Source organism: Calypte anna, chromosome 3, assembly GCF_003957555.1.
Source record: "Calypte anna isolate BGI_N300 chromosome 3, bCalAnn1_v1.p, whole genome shotgun sequence".
In the NCBI taxonomy this organism is placed as follows: domain Eukaryota; kingdom Metazoa; phylum Chordata; class Aves; order Apodiformes; family Trochilidae; genus Calypte; species Calypte anna.
Genome location: NC_044246.1, coordinates 11,745,258 through 11,769,678, shown reverse-complemented (window position 1 = coordinate 11,769,678; position 24,421 = coordinate 11,745,258). Strand labels below are relative to the sequence as shown.

At 36.2% G+C, this 24,421-nt stretch overlaps 1 protein-coding gene across 2 annotated transcripts in view; it reads right to left on the bottom strand.

Annotated features, from left to right (window-relative positions):
- Positions 1-24,421, bottom strand: part of CRIM1 (cysteine rich transmembrane BMP regulator 1) — a 155,017-nt gene that overhangs the window by 44,179 nt on the left and 86,417 nt on the right. For both annotated transcript variants that reach the window (XM_008493977.2, XM_030447108.1), the window contains 3 exons: positions 11,872-11,993; positions 3,260-3,442; positions 575-772 (listed from right to left, as the gene is read on the bottom strand). In XM_008493977.2, coding sequence (XP_008492199.2) covers positions 575-772; positions 3,260-3,442; positions 11,872-11,993 — 503 coding nt within the window. The remainder of the gene's footprint in view (positions 1-574; positions 773-3,259; positions 3,443-11,871; positions 11,994-24,421) is intronic.

Below are 24,421 nucleotides of genomic sequence, written 5' to 3'. Positions count from 1 at the left end.
AAATCACAGAATCACAAAAAAATCTAGTTATAAATATAAATATATATATATATTTCCACAAGAGAAACATCAATTTTTAGAATTGCAAATGCAGTTTTCAATCTCAATATAATATAATCCTTTGTAAGTTTCACTAAGAAAGTATTTCATTGGTACAATAACTGTTTAACAACAAACTTTATTGTGCAAAGACTTTTTTAGTTGTAACTGATGAACAGTGACAAATAAGAAGCCAGGAATAATGCAATTATCAGCAACAGCAGCCGATCAACAGTTTTGATCTTTTAACTTCTTTTATATAAGCTCTAAGCAAAGTGTAAAATTAGTTAAAAAATGCGATCCCAAATAATCTCTTGCTATACATTTTTGGAACAGAAGAGTATCAGGCACTGCCATACACAGCTGGAGTTAAACCACAGTTATTCCTTCTGCCCTCACCAGTTCATTCAGTCACCAGCAGTGCGCTGCAGCAGCTATTCCCATCCTCCAAAATTCTGAAGTAAGCCAGGAACTACCAGGTAAGCAGCAGCAGCCACAGCAGACTGAAACATAGCAGAGGAAATGTCAGTCTTACCTTCACACACTGGGCAGCACTCCCCAGGGACTTTCACAGGATTCAGGCAGCTCTGCCCACAGGCAGTTGCCACGCAGTGCGGGTCCCCATTGATGCACTGGCAGAAGGTGCAGTCGTCCTCTCGCCAGCGGTCTCCGTGAGCTTGGATCTGACCATTGGCATAGCAGCCAGCAGGGTTATTGACTGGATAGACTGGGTCTGAAATGAGAGGAATTGCAAGAGTACAGAGTAAGAGTAAGTTTTCTCTTCCCTTTTGCATCACAACTTTACCTATGAGTAGCTGCAATACTGTGGTTCCATATCGCCTAGAAATGGTTAAGTGCTGCCACTATCAAACACAGAGAACCACCCTGGGGTAAACAGTCATAAAATTAAATATATATATATTTCAAGATTAAATATACATCTATTTCAATATATACATTTATACATAAATATATATATATATTTCAAGATTAAAATTTACTGTTGAAAAAGTTGTCAACTTGTAGTAAAAATGCACAAATTCTATTTTTAGAATTCTTTTTAGTGTTCTATTTTTAATTACTCCAACTCAAGTTTTGTATGTAATAACTATGAGGCTTAATTTTTTGATTTTCTGATTTTGTACTTCAGAACAAAATATGGATCTTAGATCCATCGATCCATTTTTTGTACCAGATTTGCAAGTTTGAGGGAAACTGAAAATATCTCAGTGAATCATTGGAAGGACTTTTGTCAGCACTGCACCAATATTTTGTAGTCTGAGCAAGGATGAGAACTCTGGCACATTTCCCTCTGGAAGAAGGAGACTGAGACTGACTGCCTTAAGCTACATTTTTTTGAGATACACTGGTTTGCCTGAATAGATGATTTGGCTCAGTTTTCAGCTGCATTTCAGGTGGAGCTTTTTGCCCTTAGAAGCCACAAGATCCGCTTCCTTGTTAGCAACCAAATGAAGATTCAAACATTTAAACAACAGAATTTTTGGAGAGACACTTTTATTTAAGGTTTTTTTGAATTTTCATGTAGACAAATAATGCAACTCTGTATATGCTAATTCATTACTTGAAGTAAGAGCAGCTTCCACTCTTCAGAGAAAACCCCACATTTTACTCTTTAGAAATGCAATAAACAACAGTGATAATAGTGAAAAACCTATGAATTAAATGAATAGATAAATAACAGACTAAAAATTAAATATCTGACAATGTACAATAATAAGGTCGAGTTTTCAAAGTAAGCAAAACCACAAGTACATATTGAAGCAAATTCAATGTATTAAAACAATAAATACAGCTAATAGCACTGTTTTTAGCACATAAACACAAGTCACTTACTTATGAGTCAATTTTCAGAGAGCATTAACTTTAAAGGACTTGGGAAAAAAAGATGCCTAAAGGAAAAAAAAGGACTGAATAAAACTGGGAATATTTCTCTGAAGTTTCATCATCCCCCTTTGGAAGGATGACAATACATTTTAAGTATAGATGAAACCAAGATGCTCTCTGGCATCTGGCAAAGCCATCCTAACACCTCATGATGGTATCAAACTCTCAGCGTCCACAGTGCAACTGCACACAACTTCCAGCTCTGCCTGGCATTCATTACCATATGAAATTTTGGTGATATTCCCAATTTTAGCATATTAGGTTATGTCAATATAAAAACCAGGTATTAAGACACTTAAAAATTAAAATGCTTCCGATTCTCTTAACTTTGCACCTTTTGTATTTTAGGATTACCTTGCATCTGTAATTAACTATTTTTACCTAGTCAAAAAAATCAAGTCATACACAAATAAGGCGAGTTTTGTCATTCAGTTTATATATGAGATTCTGATTGACACAGGAATACAGGGAAAGCCCTGTAAGACTCATGTTATTTACAATAGTCTTTTATGCAAGTCAGACCACAAAGTTCCTGGTATCCTTAAAAGGTCAGTAGTGTTTAAAGCTGAAAACTGAGCCCAGCATATTACATTTCCTGATGCTGAGGTATCCTACAGGACTTTGAGGACCAGGAGTGTGACACAGGCTGCTACAGTGTGGCCATAACCTGACACCCACCAGGTAAGAGTTAGGCTTAAAGTGCCAGGCCCATCTCCCTCCACGGGAATCCTAGTTGTATTCTGGCAGAAGATGCATGAAATATTTTCTAGTGCAGGCAAGAAGGTCACTGAAATTTCCCACCAAACTCTTTTAAGAAGGACTGCAAGCTTCACATGAAGCAAACAGGCTGTCAAAACGTACAAGACTGGAAGAAGCAGGTTGCAAAGAAATGGAAATATGCTTTTGGGCGACCAGCACTGCTTTGGAGAAGCCTGAATGGACACCTGGTGCAGAAATTAGGAATATCTTATAACTTTTGGGAAGAAGGCCCTCCCAAAAGTACTGCGCACTTGACCACATTTAAGAAAGTTCTGATGCCAGAAGGAAAGAGGAAACCCAAACAGGCTTCAGATAAGAGTGTCACCATCAGAGAAGCACTACAAAGAAACAGGACAGTATACTCACACACACCAAAAATATAGAAATAAACTGAATTAAGAAGGAATCTGCAAACTTCAAAAGAACAAAATAAAGTCCTTGTTTGCTCATTTGCATTGAAAAGACAAATTTCTAAAAGTAGTGAGAATAACAAGTAAACAAAAAAATACTGTAGAAAAAAATATACTGTATAAAAAAGATACTATATAAAAGATACCTTCACACACTGGACAGCACTCTCCTTCTGGCACATAGTACCTGTCGCAGTGCAGTTCACCACACTGGGCAGAGAAACAAATAGAGACTCCACCTTGGCAGCGGCAAAACCGACACGCGTCCATTCGGAACATGTCCCCATCATAATATTCCATGCTGTTAAATATACAGGTTGGTTTCACTTCTGAAAGAAGAAGAAGAAACAACAAAAAGAAGTTTTTTTACAAATGTTGATAAGTGGGAAATAGTTAAAGTCATGTTGCTGCTCACAAGATCAGATATAAAAGAGATGGCTGATTTGTCTTTCAATTTTTAAAAACTCAAATATTTTTGGGGTTTGTGTTGTTGTTTTTTTTTTTTAAAGAAGAAGGTATATTTTAATGGCTGTTTCAGCAATGGAATAAAATAAAAATCTAAAGAGAGGTTAAGGCACTGGTATTTCTTCATAACTGTTAAATATTTCCCATTCTCTTTGAGCCAGAAGCTACCTCAAGACACAGCACGTGAAGCAATAGCTTTTTCTTTTTTAAGATTACAGTTTTTGATATTTCTTAAGTGTAATTTTCTTTCCTGCAGGACTCTGTACACAGGTGGGTAAATTACACTAAAGCTGCCTAATCCATAGGGATATGTTTAAAAAAATCCCCAAGAAACATATTTTGTGACTGCACGATCTGTTATGCAGAATTAAATATTTCCAAAGTCAGCAACTTGGAACTCACATCTGTACTCCCCATAGAAAATGAACTCAATTGTAATAAATATTTATGTGATGACTTTGGTGTTTCCAAAATATAAAGAGACTATTTCTTGCATGCCCCCAGATACAGCAGTCTTAAAATATAACTAAATCCAAACTTCATGGGAAACTAAAAGCTTCTGAAAATTCCTAAGTATTTTGGGAAGGGCATTACTACTTCATTAACATTTAAAAAAAATGATAAGCAGAACAGATTTAACCACCTTTTAAAGTTTTTTACAGTTTTTTTTAAACTGAAGATGTTTGTTTCCAGATTATGAAGCACATTCACACATCATGAGTGGTCAGCTATGACACATCATATCTGGTGTATCCATTAGGAATTCATTACTTCACAATTTCATTACCTTACTCAATGCCTTAAGCTTCCCACCTCTTCCCCTCTTTAGACTAAAATTGGTCTTCCATGACAGTAGCCCAAGATAATGTTTTACCACAGGTAGCTGTTTTTCAGCTATCTAGCAAGCAGATATATTATTTCAGAAGCTGTGAATCTATCTGTCCCTAAAAATGCCAAAGGTTTTGCAAACAGGAAGCTATTTAGCACAACAAGGTCAACGTTAAAAACATCAAACTGTAGATAAAACAATAAAACCTCAGTACATCTGAACTACACATAGCAAATGAAATAAAGAACACTTGTCTATAGCAAATGAAATAAAGAACACTTGTCTATGTTGCTGACTTCTTTAGACCATATGGAAAAGACTATTTACTTATCTGTGCCCAGCCCAGCCACATAGGGCTGAAAACTGTGGACACTTTGTGGTCAGGTGTTTTTTCTTTTTTTTCTTTTTTAGCGCTCAGTCTCAGGTAGAAGACGAAAAATATTTAAATGGAAGTTCACAATTCGCAGATTCCTTTTCACCCACCTCAAATATTTTACTTTTAGGGGCTAAAACCTTTTCATCTGAGTTACTCGTGATGCAGGTTTTCTTTAAAATTATAAAGCATTTCAGCTACTCCCGTTTCTTTCAACATATGCTTATATTGAACTCCAGCCTCGAGTCATTTAGTATGATTGTAAAGCATTCAAGTTGAAAATTGGAAGTATCCTGACCAATGTTTGATTTTTATATGCCTGTTTGGTCTTCAAGAAATGGTACAGAAAGCAAAATAAATTAAAAATAAGTAAGAGGAAACAGGAAAACAGCTATGACCTCATTAGAAAACAATTCACATAAAACAAACAATTGAGAAATATTTCAAGTTTACGTAGCTCTAGCTGCTCATCTAAAAACCTTCTCAAAAAGAAAAAAGTGCCAACACAACTAAAAGGGCCTTTAATCCATTTGCTTTCAACTTCACTGTTTTGCTTGCAGCTTTGTGGATTTTTACTGATATTCTCCCTCTCCAAACAGTAGATCTAAATGCTTGCTTAGTTAGAAGTAGAAAACAGCTTCCATGAATTACCATTCATTTTTAAAATGACCAAACAAGATAAGCGACTGCAAATCCTGAAAGGAAACAGTATGTTTTATTTCAACAATGACCACCATCACAGAATATCACTATACTTGTATTTTTACCCTCCAGATTTAAGGTAGTATATACATTCCTACTAAACTATTGACCTAAGCCTACACATGCAGTTATGAGGCAAGGATTACTTTTGTTAGAATCATAAATAAGACTGCAGTCTTAAGACTCTGCCAAGCCAAAACAAGCACTTAATGAAAAACTGTAGTTTTTAGATACTCATGAAGTGGAAGCCCAGTGAAGGAGTAAGCACCATGCTGTGGAACTCTAATAATGCTTTTATTCCACCATGATATGGTAGTAGATTCTCTCAGTTCTCTCTTTCTTCTTTTAAAACAGTGCTAATTTCATGTATGGCAGCCACAAAGGAGTCAAAGAACATAAAGATGCCATAAAATAAATTCAACTTTTCCCAAAGGCCAGTAACAATTTATTTATTATTCTGCTAATAAAGAAAGCTTTGCTGAATGACAAAGTAATTTACATAGGCTGAACCTCCTAGCACAGAGCACTTAAGTGTGTTCGAAATCCCAAACTCCTTTTCTGATACAATTGTCACAACAAAACCGTGGGCATGAGATTCATGAACATGAATTCAGTACCTGCCAGCTATCAAATAATAAAAGATGTAATAAAATTGGATACAGATCAAGCACAGACAGACAACTCCCCATATGTTAAAGGAACAAAGATGGAGCAGACACAGTACCCAGAACAACACAGAGATTACACTGGCTGTGGAAGGACAGATACCACATCTCTGCTCCTACATAAAGATAAGCACAACTAAGAGTGGACTCCAGTTAGCATTAAAATTCCTGCCACAGAGCTAAATGAAAAGCAGTTCGGACACAAATTTAGCTCTACAGATCTCACAGCCACAGCCTTTTTGTTCTAGGAGTGAGAGCCCTAAAGAACCACAAAGCCTCACACTATAGGGACAAACCATCTTTTTCTCAAGATCTTTATTTCCAAACCAAACTGCAAACAGACACAATCTGCTCTATCAAATTGGGTGTCTAAGGTTTATCACCTTATACTTTTAAGTTAAGGTTAAATGCAGTTCTACTGGTTGAACTAGCTCCAAAATAAAACTGCTATCAAGATTTCCATACATTCCCAATATGGATGGTTTTCTTTAGTCAGAGTCATGGAAGAGCTGAGAAATGTATGCAAGTTTGGCAATCCAAGCCTTGTGAGACAGCAGTTGTGAACATGGTTACACTGAGTGCATGAGATGTTTCAGGCATCAGCTGTCTGTGAGCAGGTTTGGGCACTTTCTTTTGCAGTATCAGAAATTCCAGCCCTCTTGAAGCGGAAGAGAGATTCAAAACAATTTTCTGTTGTTTAAAGGATTAAAATGTTCTTGATTCCAGCACTTTGGACATTCCTTCAGGGTACAGAAGGCTTTGTACCAGAATCTTGGAAGGAACTGGGTGAAGTGCTATGAACTTCCATTTAAATGAAAGGGAAGGAAACTGATAAACTTGAATCCTGTGTCTGTATAAACAAAATACAGAAAAGCTTTCTATTTTTCAAAAGCTGCACTGATAGGGAGTTTAAAAAAAAGAAAAGGATACATTTGACTGGAATTAGCTTGTAACAATGTTAAGGGACAACACTAGGCTTCTGGTTCCTTGCAAAAACACAAAGAGAGGTAAAAAAAATAATAGTTGAGTTCTCACTCCTCAATCTCTACTACTTAGTTCAATGCTTTCCCTATTAACACAATTACAGGACCATTCTTAAAGTCCTTTGTTTCTGCGTCTTCTAAAGAAGATCATTCCAAAACAGAGAGATCAGGATTAACTCAAACCTGTAACTATTATTTTTAAAGCAATTAAATTATTTCTGCATGCACTTATACAATCATTTATACATAGCTGCACAGTCAAAGGAAAGAAGCTTTTTTTTTTTTTTTTTTGTGCCTGTGGTCTATAAAAGATACTCAGAACACTGACAAAAATCAAATTCAGCAATTTATCTTTGAAACCTCATGGAAACAATCAGATTTTAATAGTCAGTTTCTGGCAGAGAAAGTTTGTATCATCACATGAAAAATCACATTTATATTCAGCTGCCAGTATGATATACAGGACTGACTTTCAACAATGTTCTTAAAATTTTGTGTCCTCCTCAGCAGCAGATCTCAATCCAGTTACCTTTAGGCAGCTTCAGAAGATAGCTCTTGTGTAGGTTGATTATACCTATATCTTTATTTATACATAGCAGACAGGGCTGCAAGGTGTTCAGCATAGAGAACATGATGCATATAAATAACGTATAAATAAATAAAATGTAAATAAATAAATGAGGAAGGGCAGCAGCTGTCAGGACCACAGCTGGATGTGAAATCAAACTCAAAGCTTCTGTGGTGGTACTCCAAGACTGGGAGAGTTGGTCAATGGGTAGCAGAGACTGAGTTTTGAATAACAAGGACAAAGTCTAACTCACTTCCTTCAGTTAATGAAAAACAAATTACCAGGTAGATTCTGTGGAACTGATGTTATGTCATGTACAATATGCCCAGGGAAGCATCAATACTGTTGATACAACATCCCTGTATCAATACCTGTGGTTTTCAGGCATGCGTCAGACAGTCCTGTCCATGGACACAGCAAGTAGAATTCACACCTTGCCTCCTGGAGGAAGGGATGCAAAGTGGGACTCCAGAGCCAGTCCTGGTGAGCCTGGACTCTCAAGTGTCACAGCTCATACTCCTGGCCATGGCAGAAAGCAGACTGGTTCCCTCCACCTTAGACCACATGGATTAATGAAAAAGGATCACTTTCATACATGTAGTTTACTATCTTTCATAAAGCAACCAGGGATCCTTTTAAAGTAGTGGTTGCCCTCCTGAGAAGTGGAAGCCCTAAGAGAGAAGCAAGAAAGCTGCAGGATGCTCAATAACTGGGCTCTTGAATGCAAAAGGCACAGCTCTCAGTCAGTATGTGCTTCAGCACAACTTGCATTCAAGAGACTCAAGTTCAGATACTCTGTTTCCAAACACTTTCAACTCTTGCGGCATGTGCAAATTTTCATTCTCTTCAGATTCACTTGTTGATGCTGGCAATTTAATGTTGAATCTTGTTTTTTTTTCCCCATGCAAACTCTCCCACTTGAAAAGACAGCACGCTAGGATTGGTAGACAAAAATCCTGATGAGTAATATATTTTGGGTGGATCAATGGAAACCTTGAATTAATTTCTGCAAAATGCAGGGTTTGGGGAAGGACTGCATCTTGGGAATCTCTTGCTCAATTTTCCCCAAACTCATACCAGATACCATCTATTATTCTTGAGAAGGAAGCAGATTTCAGGTAAGTTCAAGCAGGGAAACTTCACAGCAACTGAAATAACACAGCTTTAAAAAAAGCAATATACAGCCTCATTTCCACTGCAACTTGTACTCTGTTGCAATGCACCACAACCACACAACAGGCAAAACTTCATTTTCATGCACCAAGAGGAAATCATCTTCTATACATTTCCCATGTGGCCTTATTTTCTTGACATCTACCTCACACTTCTCAGGCACATTTGATAAATGAACACATTTGACTATGGATGTGGCTCTTCCTTGAAAACTTCTGAACCCCCCTGTACTAAATCTCCAGTTTCCATGTGGAACAAGCAGCAATGTGTGTCACTGTACCACCTATACTGCTGGTTATACAGACAGAGATTTTAATTCAGCAATTCATACATCTGTCTCCTTCAGGCTACAATTCTGGTACATGCCCAGCCTGGGGCTTGCCCTCGGGGTCATAAAAAAAATGATTAGGAGAAATAGCCAGCCAGCTATCTTCTAAATCATGACAGGGGAACTTTATCACATCAAGAGGGAAATTTGGCTTTATTCCCACCACCATTTAAACAATGCAGAAGGATTTTATTTCCAAAGATGCTTTCCTTCATAGAAAAGAATACACACCTTAAAATTGACCTTTATAACTGACTTTTGAGACAAGAACCACATTCTATCATTCTAACAACTGCAGTATCTATGTATTAATTGAAACAATGAATTTTTTGAACTACAATAGCTTTTTAGAAAGCCCAAATGTATGTAATCTAGTTAGTGCAACTGCTTCACACAAAATGCTACAATTCTGCATACATTCATGCTGATTAAAACATCACACAGACCTATTAAGAGCATCAGCTCTCTGGAAAACTCTTTCTTCTTGTCAAAGAGAAAGTTTTCTTGGCACTTTTACAGTATTTCATGTTAAAAAAAATTCCAAAACCAAAGCTCAACCTACACAAAGATTGAACAGCCATGGACAGTAGGCACTTAAACTCCAATCAAACTATCAGGACAATTTCTAAGCAGGAATAAATGTTATTTTGGTGACCTGATACAAATCTGAAGCATGAGAGTAATGATTAGTGTATTGACTTACTGCTGTATTTATAATTAAACAGGAAAACAACACCACAATCTGCAAGGAGCAATTACTGTAGAAGTTTTCTTTCACTGCAAATTAATATGCTTTTCTAAGACAGACTAACCAACAGCTAGTTTAAGACAGTGTGTAGTGGTGACAAAATTAACCACACAAAATGTACAGCTATACTGCAGAGCTTCTAAATCAGCTTTATGTTAAACCCAGGAAAAATGTGAAAGAATGACTGATCTGGCCCAAAAATGCTGACCAACAAAGAGAACATTCTCTAGGATCTCTATATGACACACATTTGGTTGCCCTAATTCACATTAACTACCCCTCAACATTGACCAATACTGTTCTGCAACAAGAGCAGAGCTCTTTCCTACACTGCATAGGCTGCCTCCCCATACTCCCTTCTGAACATGCAACTTTGCATCTATCACATCAGCACATACTTGAAATAAATACTGCAGAAGGCAGGCCTGCTTTAACACTCTGCACATCACTAGGGTTATCTACATACAGAATTTAGTTACCCCACAATACAAAGCCAGAGTTTTTTTTCAGTCCAGGTATACTTACTCATAATGAATGCATTTATTTTAAGGTAACTCAGATGAGCAGTATTGGTTCTGATTGCTTTTTTCTCTCTCCTCCAGCTCCCCACACTACCCAACAAAATCATTTAATTCTAACATTAAATAGGTATTACAACAGTTAGAAAACTATGTTACTGTAGCTGCTCACACGTCCTTTTTATTCCATCCTCTTGCCTGTTTTCAGAGGCTATAAAACACAGAAGTAAGTAATGGAACTCATTGGTAATACTGATTACACAGCTTCCCAGTTTATCCTCTATAAACCAATTAACTTGCATTTGATTAAAACACACTCTTTAATCCTAATTGGAAAGGAGGAATATAAAGCATTCAGTATCTTCCTGGTAGTTTGTGCCAAGAGCTAACCACCCTCACTGCTGAGAACAGCATGTCCTAGATATTATAGATTTGGCTCTTGTTACTTTGATGGCAGTTTTTTAAAATCAAGTGAAGAAACTGATCTAAGCCTATTGCTGTAAGATATTTTCTCCATCTGTCATCAGTATCTACTATATCCCTTCTGCACTTGACAGTATTTCAAGACCCTTTTTAAAAACAAAACTGGGTATTATATTCAGCTATCAATCTTACAAACAACATTCCCCACTCTCTACATTTTAAACTAACAGAATGGTAGGGATTTCATTTGTTTATTCAATGGGTTTGTCATTGCACTAAGCAATGATAAATGCTGTAGTACTACAGCAATGCTCCTGCTCAAACTAATGCGTAGTGGGTATAGTTATAGAAACAGACAAAAAAGAAATTTATTTCACTGGGGAGGATGTTGATGGTTGGACATGGTGCTCTTAGAGCTCTTTTCCAACCATCACAGCTCTGTGATTCTGTGTAACCATTTACAAAGTTTTGTCAGAATTATTTTTCTAGGAATGTTTCAAAGGTGTGGCTTGTGAATTTGCCCCGATAGAAGAACCACTTAACCATCCCAAAATGCACCTGAAAAAAACCCAATTATAAAGCAATGCAGATCAATTTCTATGACTATTCTGTCCTCTCTACCAGTTATCTGCCACATAATCCAAATGTCACCTACAGAACTGCTCATGAGTGGTTATCAACATGATCACATGTATCATCTTCAGACTTATAACATTTTCTTCTTCCCAAACTAAAGGCAACCTTATTAATTGCATCTGGACGTTTCTCACTTTTAAATATACCTGAAGTATATTAAGAAATTATTAATATTAAGAAACTTGACAGCTTGGCAGTGATGGTTCCCCACTTAAGAATCTTCAGGAGAACTTCCAGAAAATGGTATCTCTTAGATCTTAACTACATGGCAAAAAACCCCCCCAAATGCTCAGTATTTCCCACAGATAAAATCCTCCTCTCCAGGTGCAAGAGGAAGCTTCACATACCATTGACACATTCAAAGACATCACAGCACTTGCCAGGTGTTCCATCTCCACGTGAGACGATCTGGGGAACGGAGCCTGCCTCGCACATGGGGAAACCACATAAACCAGAGAGACACTCGCATCTGAAACCAAAGAACAGGAAGGAAAACCCCATAAATAAATGAAGTCACATACAAGGAGAAAGAATAAGCGAGAGAAAAACAGAAAAGATAAAGCACCAATTCCAGTATTAGCGTATTCATATTGTAGAATAATTTTTTATTAGCCTAACAACCAGGAGAGGTCAAAACCCTGAGGTTTTATCCCAACCATCTGAACTGTTTTGCTGGTCAAGCAGACAAGAAGGTGGTACTCTGCAACACCAACATTTCCCTAGCACTGTATATAAAAACACAGAAAACTGTAGTCTCAGAGTGTTTGAAAATAACTGTTCTCCAGACTTGCAAAATTAGGCTTCGATTTCTCACTGAAAAAACCCAAAACTGGTAAAACACGAGTAGCAGTAACTGCACCAACATCAGAAGAGTGTTCTCTCATTGGGAAAACATTATGCTCAGTTTTATATAGGATGTAATTAAAAGGAAAGGATGACATGCAGAATTCATTAAATCTAAGCCAAATTTAAGTAATTGATGTTCTCTTGTTTTTTGATGTTGCTGGCCTCAGTTTGTGAAGGGGAAACAAATTACATAAGATGCCAAAAAAATGTGTGAGCCTAGGTATATTAAATGCTCTGGTTTATTTTAGACACTGGGATCATTCTAAAAAGAGTATTTTCTTGATGTAAGTGCTTATTTATGAAAACAGCCTAAAGAACTGGAAGACATAAAATGGAAATAAACAATAGAAATATTTGTTTCCATATTCTTTGTTTTATGGTTAACATGATAGTTTAAAGGTAAAACACTTAAGACTTTTGATAAGTTTACATTTAACAGAGTTATTGCCCTGAATACTGGGTATATTATAGGGATAAACAGCAATGATTCAATAAATGCAAGACAAAATCAGCAAAAAGAGAATATCATACCTCAGAAACTTCATGGAATAGCACTTAAATTTTTCAATTTCAATCACAATTTTTTGTAAAAAAACTTTGAAGTTTAATTTATCTTTCACATGAATTTCAAATGAAAATAAGAACTCAGCAGAAGATCCTGTAATCATGAGTACAAGCAATGAAAATAAACCCACTACTTGCTAATAAGTATCTCTTCCTTTAACCTCATCTGTGTTAAATAATGCTGTTATATATTCTCCACTGTAAGGTATTACTCAAAAGGAAATTTGCAACAAGAAATACAAGTCATAGAATTTTACAGAATCATTATTATAACATCTGAAAAGGATTCTTAAAAGATTGCATTACAGAAGCATGTTACTATAAAGGGATAAATCAGTCCTTGAAAAAACAGTATTAAATAAAGCCCATTTGACAAACAGCATTAAATGTCAAGATAAAGTGAAGCAATTTAACTTTATGTGCATATATATACAAGATATAGCAATACTTTTAAAACAGATTTCAAGGATTTTAAAAATACTATTTTGCTTACAATAAAGGATAACAAATGAAAACAATAAAAAGGAGGAGTACAGAAAGGAAAGTTTTATTTACTTATGCTTTCACATTTTCTTCTCAACTTATTTGCAAATACAAAAAACAGGGGGATCTAACGATTTTCTTTACTGTATGACCTCTGCCTTCAGAGATGTAGAAGGAAAAATGGACTAATAGCTCATCTTTTGCTGCCCCAATAAAATGAAGATACTTCTGAAGCCAGGGCTAGGAGGGTTGGGGCTGTGGTGAGCCACTCCTGCAACCAGCAAAAAAGAGAAATAAGCACTGCCAGGTTCAAGGTACCTTAATCCACCTACACATTGCTTTGGAAGCTGCTGTTCCCTTGTGAAAAGAATGAAACAGAAATAAGCACCTACGTATCACTAAAGGAGAAAGAAAAAAAAAGCAGCTTTTAAAATACATATATAACAAAAAAGTAGAGACTCAATCTAAAGTGGTATGAAGATAAAAATACCAGTTTCATTGTACCCATTCAATATCCAGATAGCCATTGGGAAAAGAGGTAGATGAAACTTCCTGAAAACTCCTGTCATTCACAGAGAAAATGGCACACATGATGGAAGTGTAGTTCTGGAATTTGATTTTTCAAGTCTCACAAGCTGAAATTACCACTCTTTGTTTCATTGCCTTCAAAACAAACTTCTTCAGACATGCCTGTATCTCCCCTACTCTGCCTCACATCATTATCTTTGATGATCTGAGTTCAGGAGAGTATGAAATTATTTAGGAGCTTGCACTTTCCTTCTCCCATTTTCTACCCAAATGCTTTAAAAAAACAAAACAGAACACACGACCAATGAACAAAAATTAATCATCTGATTAAGTCAATTAAGATAGGACAATCCTCCAGAAGAAGGGCTAAAAAAGATGTGTAAAGGACTGTTTGGAGCCAATGTTCCTTTCTGCAGAAAACACTCCCATTCAGAGTAATCAAAGCTTCACATACTCATTCAGAGTGTGAAAAAAAACAAAACCCCACACTCCAAAATTTTATAAACTGACTTCCCATTCAATTGAAAAAATAATCCATGCATAGAAGAATGTCAAACTAGCAAATACTCTCAGATGGACTTTTAAATAGTCTGCATTCTTTTCAGCCAGCTCTGCTAAAAAAACCTTTGACCACCATCCAAGCTATTAGCATAGAAAACATTGTTTTGGAGACAGAAGCCTTTCAGGAAGAAACCCAAGGAATTCTGGTAGTGAGCAGGGCTGTCACGCTGCCAAACAACAGTATCTGGAAATCCAGAATAAGCGATCCCCTTCTCAACAGGAGAGTAAAATGAGCTTTATAGAACTAGACTGCTCTAACACATTTTGCAGCACAGGGACAGCTGGAAGAGTTGTTGTCCAGCCCTGTGCTCTACCACAGGCAGCTACCCCCCTGCAGGGTGTATCTTTCTTTGCCATGGTGTCAAGCAGTAGGGAGGTCTGAGGTATAGCAGCTCACATCGTGATAAGAATACTGATAGGGGCTATGGTCTTACCATAATTTCTATGAAATCTATCACTTCAGACTGCTGACCAGTAAAAGGCACAATGTGGCTTCTAAACTCCTCTCTCTATAATTTCCTTAGGAAAACAGATACAGCAGAAGTTACTACAAGGAAGCCTTTCCAGAGAGAAGACAACTTCATGCATCACCTTCTCTCTTTACACAGCAACATCACTGCAACATCAAATAGCACCCAAAAGTTCCAAGATGAAAGAAGTTCAGCACTTAAAGTACCAAGAAGTTGGTGCTCAGTACCTGCTCCCCACACACCTTATGAGCAAAGGCTCTCAAGAAACATGTCACTTGGGATATTATACTATGAAAACACAAGTCAAGCCAAGAAGTGGTTGCCCTTTTGACAAGGAAGAACAATTCTGTAAGAGAGTACAATGTACCCTATCAAAAGGGCCCAGGAGGAAAAGGAAGAGTCATGCAAGAGAGTTCATGGAGGCCTCTGAAACTGCAGCCTGAAATGGTGGCTGGATGGCCTAAAAAGAACCAAGTATCCCACGTAAGAACTCAGCTGCACTGAAAATTTGAAAATAAAGAAACAACCCTGCTGGTAAAAGGAATTGTGTCCACTTGGTTATCCATGCTAAAAAAGGAAAAAAAAAAATGCCCAAACAATAATCCTAGAAATTTCAACAATAGAGCAAGGGAACCTTCAGTAAATAAAGAACCAGAAACAAGATCATGTTCATTTGGGGGTTTGATTAGATGACCTTTAAAGGTCCCTGCCAACCCAAACTGTTCTGTGATTCTGTGATTCATTAATCCATGCTTTACAGTTTAAGGAAGGTAACTGGTTGGTAATAAATGATGTTCTTCAAAACAGAAATAATTTAATTGCCTGTTTCTTTTATGTTTGAGGAAGGTTTGTTTGATTTTTTTGTTTGTTTGTTCTGGGTTTTTTCCTCTCTTTTATATAATAATTTTCTTTTTTTTCTCTATGTCACCAAAAGAGTGAAAAGGAAGAAGACTAAAACAAATTATCAGACAAAATACTTGTAAATTACGATTAATTTTTATTTAAAAATCTAATTATCTTGATTCATCTGCTTGTGTTATTAAACAGATGAAAAGAAAGAAGTTTTTGGTCAGCCTCAGAAAATCTGTTTTGATGACAGGATCAAACGAGTACTTCAGACAAAAGGCATGATGGCTATGAAAATAAGAACAGGCACCCTGAAAAGAGTATTTAGTACCCAACTGCGAATGTTGGGACAGAGGTGTGCTGAGGAGAGAGAGATTTAATTTGAGGATTGAAACAAAAATAAGTCTGAAGCACTGAGACTACAGAAAAACATAACAGAAACATACATCACATTCCTCTGGAGATTTTATCGTGCTCTTTTTTTGTTTTTCAGCTCTCATAAGTCTAATACAATTTGTATTGACATTATTAGCACTTATGTTACTTAAATGTAGTAAAGTAAACTCCCCTCTCTGTCAATATAATATAAAAAATTAAGGACACTGTAACAAGGAATTTTTTCAGAAGAAACTCCTGTTATCAAAGCTTGATGTAACAGTGGTAAGGAAAAGAGATTAAATGCAAGACCCTTCCTATCATCAAGTATAGGTTATAAGGGATAATGGTACATCAAAGTAAGATATTAATGTAGTATGTAATCAGTAAAAGATCATGTCCGTATTAATTAGACTTGAAGCCACTATGTGAATTAATTAGGCAAGATGGTGAGTTTTAAACTGGTCAATCAACAGCTTCAAGAATCAACCAAATCCTAGACTTGGAAAAGATAACTCCAGTCCTTCACAGAAAGTGATGCTGCAGGTAAAGGCAAAGCCATTGGGACACCTCCATCCAAGACGTTCTGCAAGAATTTTCCTAAATCTTCAGGCAGGCAGACTGGAGAGTTTTTACCCACAAGTTCAAGGTCAATTTTCCATATATTTTGAATTTTTAGTTTTAAAGATATGATCAAGCAAGTCAGTAATGCAAATACTCATTTCTCATGGAAAGCTTTTAGTATTTTATTTTTGAGTTCAATAATAAACCTGCAGAGATGGCAGAAAAACTGTGGAAGTTGCACGTAACACTTATTATTGGACCAATTTCACATGCTTGAAAGTTTTGCATCACTTCTACTCATATAGAAGTCCTAATTCTCCAGGCAGTTTACTTATGGGGAGATCAAAGCCAGCATGTCCCAAAATAAGAATTCTGTTAAAAAGTTCTGGGTATTGTTACTAACAGTTATACAATACAACAGTGCATTTTTCTATTAATATGGTAATCTCCATACACAGAGGACACTTATATGAAACAAAAAAGCAACTATCAGTTTTTAATTAAGATACTGTAAAAGAGAACAGGTTTTGTGCATCTTTTGCATATTATTAGCAGTAGGAAATAGCAAACAGATGCTAAGCAAAGGAAAAAGTCGTAAAATCAGCATTCACATCAAGATCATAATCTTTTCCAAGGCTTATGAAAATCCAAAAAGTTAATTTGACTAAAAGACTTGATTTCACCCTTTGACTAATAAACTAGCTGGTCTGTTTCCCAGGGGAATGAGATGGGAAAAGAGGACAAAAAGTCACAAAGGAGTCATGCATGGAACTAGTAGGCATACAACCACTGGCCAAGTGCACTGAGTTTTTTCAAGCACTCTGCTCAATATACAGACCTTATGAATTCATCAGTATATTAAATAAAACATGATATAAACCCTGCATTTTCCTCATATTTTGCCATACCAGCATATATTTTAGCCTGTCAAAGTTCTCTTCATTCTTTATCACTATGTACCTCAGTTACTATTTTCCATATGTTTATCAGCTTCACCCTTCGTGATAAACATTTCAAAACCAAAGATAAGATATTAGTTAGAAGCTAAACAGATGTTAGTTATCTGGTGTTGTTGAATAATTTTTAATAAGGAATTATAAATAACAGGTCCTCTTAAAAATCAAACATAATTCCTATGAAATTCAGGTCAAAAATCACTTACAAGCAACAGTTATAAGTAATTTATTAACTTCAATATTTCTGTTACTCCAAACTTCTTACTCCCAAATGACACATCTTCCTCAAAATAAGCCATCAGAGACTCAACATAAGCAAAGCAAAATAAGAAAACCCCAAACCAACAAAAAGGCAAAAAGCCTACAAACCTGCCCAAAATACATTATTGCTTATGGGAAATGTGCTTCTTCCTTAAGGTAGCATTTTCTTGAGAAGATTTGCAATTCAATACTTCCTAGGAGTTGGTGGAAGAGCATGGATATGCATTTTTAATGTACACAATACAGGTGCAAAAAAGCTGATCTTGCAGAAGTTGCAAGCAGGAACCCTTACATTTAAAATGTGTAACAGCTTCCTCTGCACCTTCTGCAGAAAATTCACATGATATTTTTTCTGAAGATTTTCTCATGCTTTGTTTTGGTTTTTTTTTCTCTTTGTTAGAGGTCTCTTTCTGACACCCAGAAATCAGCTGTCAGGCTCCAGAAATCTTGTGTTTTAAGAGCTTCTGTTCAAGTTTTATTGAGATGGCTTTAAAAAAAACAACAAAAAAACCTCAAACAAACCAAAACGAACTTATAATCTTTTTCTCAGTTGTGGACTTCAGGAAAATATGGTTGCCTGCCAAACCAACCCACATTGCCAGGCTGGATGCCAAGGCAACAGTAACTATCATCACACTGAGAACACCTAGGAATTGCTGAGGCAGCTGTAGTAAGGGAGAAAGAAGGGTACTGCCTGAACTTCCAATTTGGCAATTAATTAAATCTCCTGGAAGACCAACAGGGAGAGGGACATGGAGCATGGGTCACCTAAAAAGGTCACACATGGGCTCTTTTATCCTTATTCTTAGTGGATATTCAGTATAGTGCAGTCTGTAAACAGGACAAAATACACTTTCTCACTTAGTAGATCTAAATGAGGAACAAGTTGTTTTGCTCAGAAAAATATTTGCTGTTTCCTAACTTTTGAGGATTTGTCTTTAAAGATTAAAGTACCTGAAAATGCCTGAACACCTATTTCCAGATATTATGAAATGTCACAAAATTGCAATGTTCTGTTTAGCCTTTTTGTCAACTGTTAAAACAAATCAAACTCTACTCCAAGCCTGAGCTTCATGGGCAATGGGTTCCCCTGGCACCAGTGCAAAGCTTTCCTTTGATACAAAACCTGTCTCTTCAGTAAGAAATGGAGTCTCCAATTCAGCATCATGGTACTTGGTGATCAGATGTACTTGAGACAGCAAAGTGGTCTGCTAAAGTACAAGAGGAACAAGTTGAGCAAGCCTGCCACAAGAGCTAGAAACTAAGACACTGAGCTAGAAGCTGCACTTCTATGCACTGCAGGCATAGCAAAGCTGCTTCAGAACTCTTAACATGCTTTTGTTAGACCTGTTGCCCACCTATCAGAATTACTCAGAAGTCAAGCCCTGAATAGAAATCTCAGGAATATATGAGTGTTTGGATTTGTACTTGGTCCTCCCAGTTCCAGCTGAACCTTCCTTTAACAAAAGCTATGATCTACAACCACTTTCCCCTGGACACCAGTTCCTGAGGATGAGTTGGGTGGAGGAGAAGGATCTAATACTCTAAAACAAATACAAGCAAGACCACTGTATCAGGAAAAGTTGCTTAAGAAAGGTGACTGGTACAGAGAGAAAAGAGAAAAAGTTACACCTCTTGAAAAATTAAGAAGGCAGGGAAAAAATAAGTCATGAATCCTGTACTGAACACCCAAACAGTGTATCATAAAATTAAGGCCTTCCAAAGACTTAGAAAGACCTAAGAAACCACTCTAGGCAAACATGCAAGAACCATGTCTTGTTTTGATAAAGAATGATGCAGAATAGACTTGGACCAACTAAGCAGCTAAGAAGAATGAACAGAGTGTACTCTGCTCTTCCTATTGAGTGGGAGAGATGCAAAGGCACTCAGGGATTCAGCCACCTCTACAGATACAACAACCTTATGTAAGTAGCTGTGTGTGTGTGTTCTCAAATATAATATAAACTGGTGATAATTTAAAAGAGAACTTACAGCTCCAGATACCTCATTTATGATTCTAGTGGTTGCCATTAAGTGGTTAGAACAGAACTGTGATGGTTATATGCAGCTGTCAGTTGGATCCCCTAGACACTTGTGTAATATGAAATACAAATTACTGACTGGCAGATCTAATGCAATGACAGATTGGATGGCACAATAGATGGCACAATGACAAAAGGTCCAAATGTCATAAAGGGGGCTATGTTAAAAGCAATTGCAAAATGACAGAGTAATCTAGAAGGATAACCAAATCAGAAATGATCTGTCATATAGTGAAATCCATAAGGCACAACACAGCTTTACTAGAAACAAAAGGCTGTGATAATAATATAGGAAATTTCTTCTTTTGGAATCAAAACCAATTCAACAATGGTATACAAAAATTCCGAGACACTCTCTCTAATATAAACCATTACTATCCCTTAGCATCTTTAAAAGCTTGTTTTAAACACTCATGCTAGAAACATTTTAGGACAGATAAAAAAGTGAAGTGAAACATGTTTCTGTGAACTTATTCTTTTTGTTCCTTTGAAAGGTAATTTTATATAATCATGATAGTAAGATCTGCTTTTGTATTCTTATAAGTCGTATGTCTAAATATAGCTTAACATAAACCTTGGATAAAAAATTATGTGCTACTATATCAAAGTATTTCTCATTTTATTGAGCATAAAAATGTAAGTATTTAAGAAATCAGAGTGGGCTGTTGGGAGGAGAGGGGGCAGAGCTGGGCTGTTTTCAAAGTAAAGCTTTATGCTGGGAAAAACCAAATGCACCTATACATTGCCCCTCTGACCTTCCAATAGGACTGAGTAGGTGATTACAATCTAAAACAATATTTTACTTTACTATCCAGAAACCCAACATTTTGCTGGTCAAGTACATTTAAATTCTATGCCATACTCCAGAGCAAACTGTGGCATTTGCATTCACAGCAGCCCCTTACTGAGATATTTTAGCCACATATAAAGAAAAAACAACAGAGAAAAGATTATTCAAAGAAGGAAAAAAGTTCTATGACTGATTTATTTAAGCAACTTTTTCAGAGGTTTTCTTCTAAACAATAAACCTATAATCCTACTTCTTCACACTCCTCAAGCTAATTGAGTTTAGCATTTGCAACGCCGTCCAGCTATCTGTAACTAAGAGATGGTGAAATGGTCCAATTCAAACAACCTTCGTCCCTCATGTCTAAGTATTTTAGGCTCCAATCTTGCAAGACTATATCTGTGAAAAGCTCTTCTTCACTGTTTCTGAGATATAAATTAGTCATCATGACTGGTATTCTTGTTTCATTTAGATTTATTAAATAGTTCACTGCTATTAAAAGTTTGTCTCTCTGCAACTTAACTGCTTCTGTCATGCTTCATTTACATCTTATTTCTTTTGTCCTCCTACCACAGCAACCTTGAAACTGCTTTTTAAAGCTAAAACTCAGATACAAAATAAACTACTGGAGATTTTTATGGATAAACATCTATAAATTAAATCCAATTTTTTTTCTAAAGTAGAACATACTCAGGTTTACGGTGTGAGCTTTTAAAATAAGTATGCCAAGGAAACTTATTATTGGGATTTAGTGAACACATCTCTGGATGCTTTTATCCTCTCAGAAGTATATTGTTATATAACAATTTATTCTCAGCAGGATATTCAAGCCAACATATGCAGGCTGCAAGTGTACAGCTCAGGAGGTAAAGGACGACAACGCTGACTCCTCAGGAACAATTCACTTCCAGAAGATGGGGGAGGATGAGGAGGGTGGAAATGATGTGCTTCATCATTAAGTAGTTTGGGGAAGTGGTTACTTTTCCATTTCTCAAAAGAGAACCTCATGAAACAATATGAATTAAAGAGCCCTACCTTCCTTTTTTATAGCTATAGTCTAACATAAGAAAAACAACTGGTGACTAATGAAAACCGAAAATTAGAAAGTGCTCTGATGGTCAGATTTTTTGTCAAAACCCAAGTTTCATGAAACTGCCTCTGTCAAAACAGTATCAGCTCCTTTCACCTGTAAGTGCATCCTTTAATCCTTCTCCATTCGGTCCTCTATTGGTTTTCCCACCATTTTTCTCAGAATTGATGTCAAGATAATCAGACTTTAACAACTATGCCTTTGTTCTTTTTAATACTGGCACAGTACTAATATCTTCCTGGTTCTCTAGAATTTTCTTTGTTTATCTGGTTTTCTTAAAACACTGACAAAAAGATATACCTGATAACAGAACACTGAATGAACCTTGAACTTAACAGATTTGTAATGGGCAACAGCAGGAAATATAAAAAACTGGAACAAGGGAAAATACTACACTTAGATTACATGAAAGGAAAAGAGAACACAAGCAGATAGCGTAAATTTACAAATTATTCTAACACAGCAGCCAAAAAGAAAAAGATAATCCAGAAATATTGGGTACAAAGCTAACCAAATATTTGGTGTAAAGCTAACCAAATATGTCATTTACTCCCTTGTACATAATTCTACAAATTTATTCTATGATTCTATGTGACTGTGGCGGTAGTTGATCAAGGGTTGGACTCGATGATCTCTGAGGTCCCTTCCAACCCAGCCTATTCTATGATTCTATGAAAAATGTACAAAACCATGTGAGCAATAAAGATGTAAGCAAACACTAGTCACTGAAATCAGTTACTGTTGTTACAGTCCATTCTTGATAAATGAAAATTACAAGTATTTTGATAAAGATATTTTTACCAAAAAATAAATTCTCAAAGGGATCTGAAAATTTAAAGAAACAACACACAGAAAACAGAACAGAAAAATGCCATGAATTTGAATCTTTACCATTTCCAGAGACATATATACCATTTAGCTTTCCTAACATGATAGCTGGAAATTTAGGGGAAGTGTTTCATGACAGTCTAAGGAAAGCTGACGCAATGGATATTTTGGTATTAATGCCAAACCAGTGAGTTGTTCTGTTTCCAGTATTGCATTAGAAATCAGTGGGAAAATAAACATAACCTCTGAATGAAAGTAGAAGAACCCACGGTATCAGATGTTTGTTTACTATTCCAAGTTTCCACCTGGCATTGTTAGAAGACTTTTCAATTTATAAATATGCATCCACGAGCTCAATCATAAAACAGCTGCCAACTTTACATCAGATTGAAGAACCTGTTTTCCTAGCATATTACATATAAGAAGCCAGCCAAGAACAAGATGTAGGATGGAAATCAGTCTGTGAAGTTACCAGTTAGTTACCTGTTAACTGAATGAGCAACAAACCATACATCTTCAACCAGGATACCTTGTTGACTGATCTCTGGTTCAGCTACTAGTAATCCTTTATTTCAGTGGCAGTTAAGTGAAACAACTGTAATCTCTTGAAAAACCCCATAATCTTAAAAACAGTTTCATAAAGTGTAAAGACTATGACCTTATGAAACTGTCTTTCTGCTTTTAAAAATTTTTTCTCAAATGTTAAAATACAGAGTGCTACTTCTTTTGAACTTAATTCTAATGATTAAAAAGATACACAATATGTATTTAGGTGACTCTAAACTGAATCACAGTCAATGCAATGTTAATATTTCACCCTAATTTAAGCAAGAAATTCCAGAATTAAGGAAAAACTTCCCTTTTTTTCCAGTGTAGAGTCATTAATCTACAAATCTGTACCTATACCTGTGGGATAAAGACCCTGGTTTCAAATATAAAGCTCAAAAGTTTATTCAAATCCAAACAAACACTGAATGTGAATACAAATGGTTTGACTTCCATCTTCCAAGTAACTGAATTTTGTTTTCCTTACCATTCTCTTTTCATACAGAGAATCACAATATTTTTCCAGCTGGAAAAAACCTTCAAGACCATTGAGTCCAACCTTAACCTAAGTCATAAATACATTTCACTTGCCTCCAATCTTCATCCAACCTTTCTTTTCTGATTATCCCTATGGCTCTGTACCTATATTACCCCCTTCAAGTGATATCTTTAGCTAGAGCACATAAATGATAACTGTGGCACTGTCTTATTTAGAAGCACATAAGTGTATTAAATTCTAAATAACTGAACACATTTCCAGCAGGTGCACAGGATGTAAAGGATCTACTTCATCTAATTGGTGCCAGATTCAGCTGCTCCTCTTCTCTGCTACTTTATAAAGTGCATTATTGCTTTGGCTGAATTAAGACAATCAAAAAATCCAGCATACTAACTCTGCAACACATAATAACTACATACAGCAACACAGACAGAGTCTCAACATTAAAAATTAATGGAGGAGTATATGACATGTATAATTGTTTCAGCCTGCATGCAGACTCAGAATAGGTTATGCTAATTACATTTTTTTAAATATACATCCAGAAGGACAGAGATATTAACATAAAAACCCATCAGATTTGATCATAGGATTCCAGGAGAATTCATCTATCCCAGCAACACACACACCAATCTGACTTCCAAGAGGAAG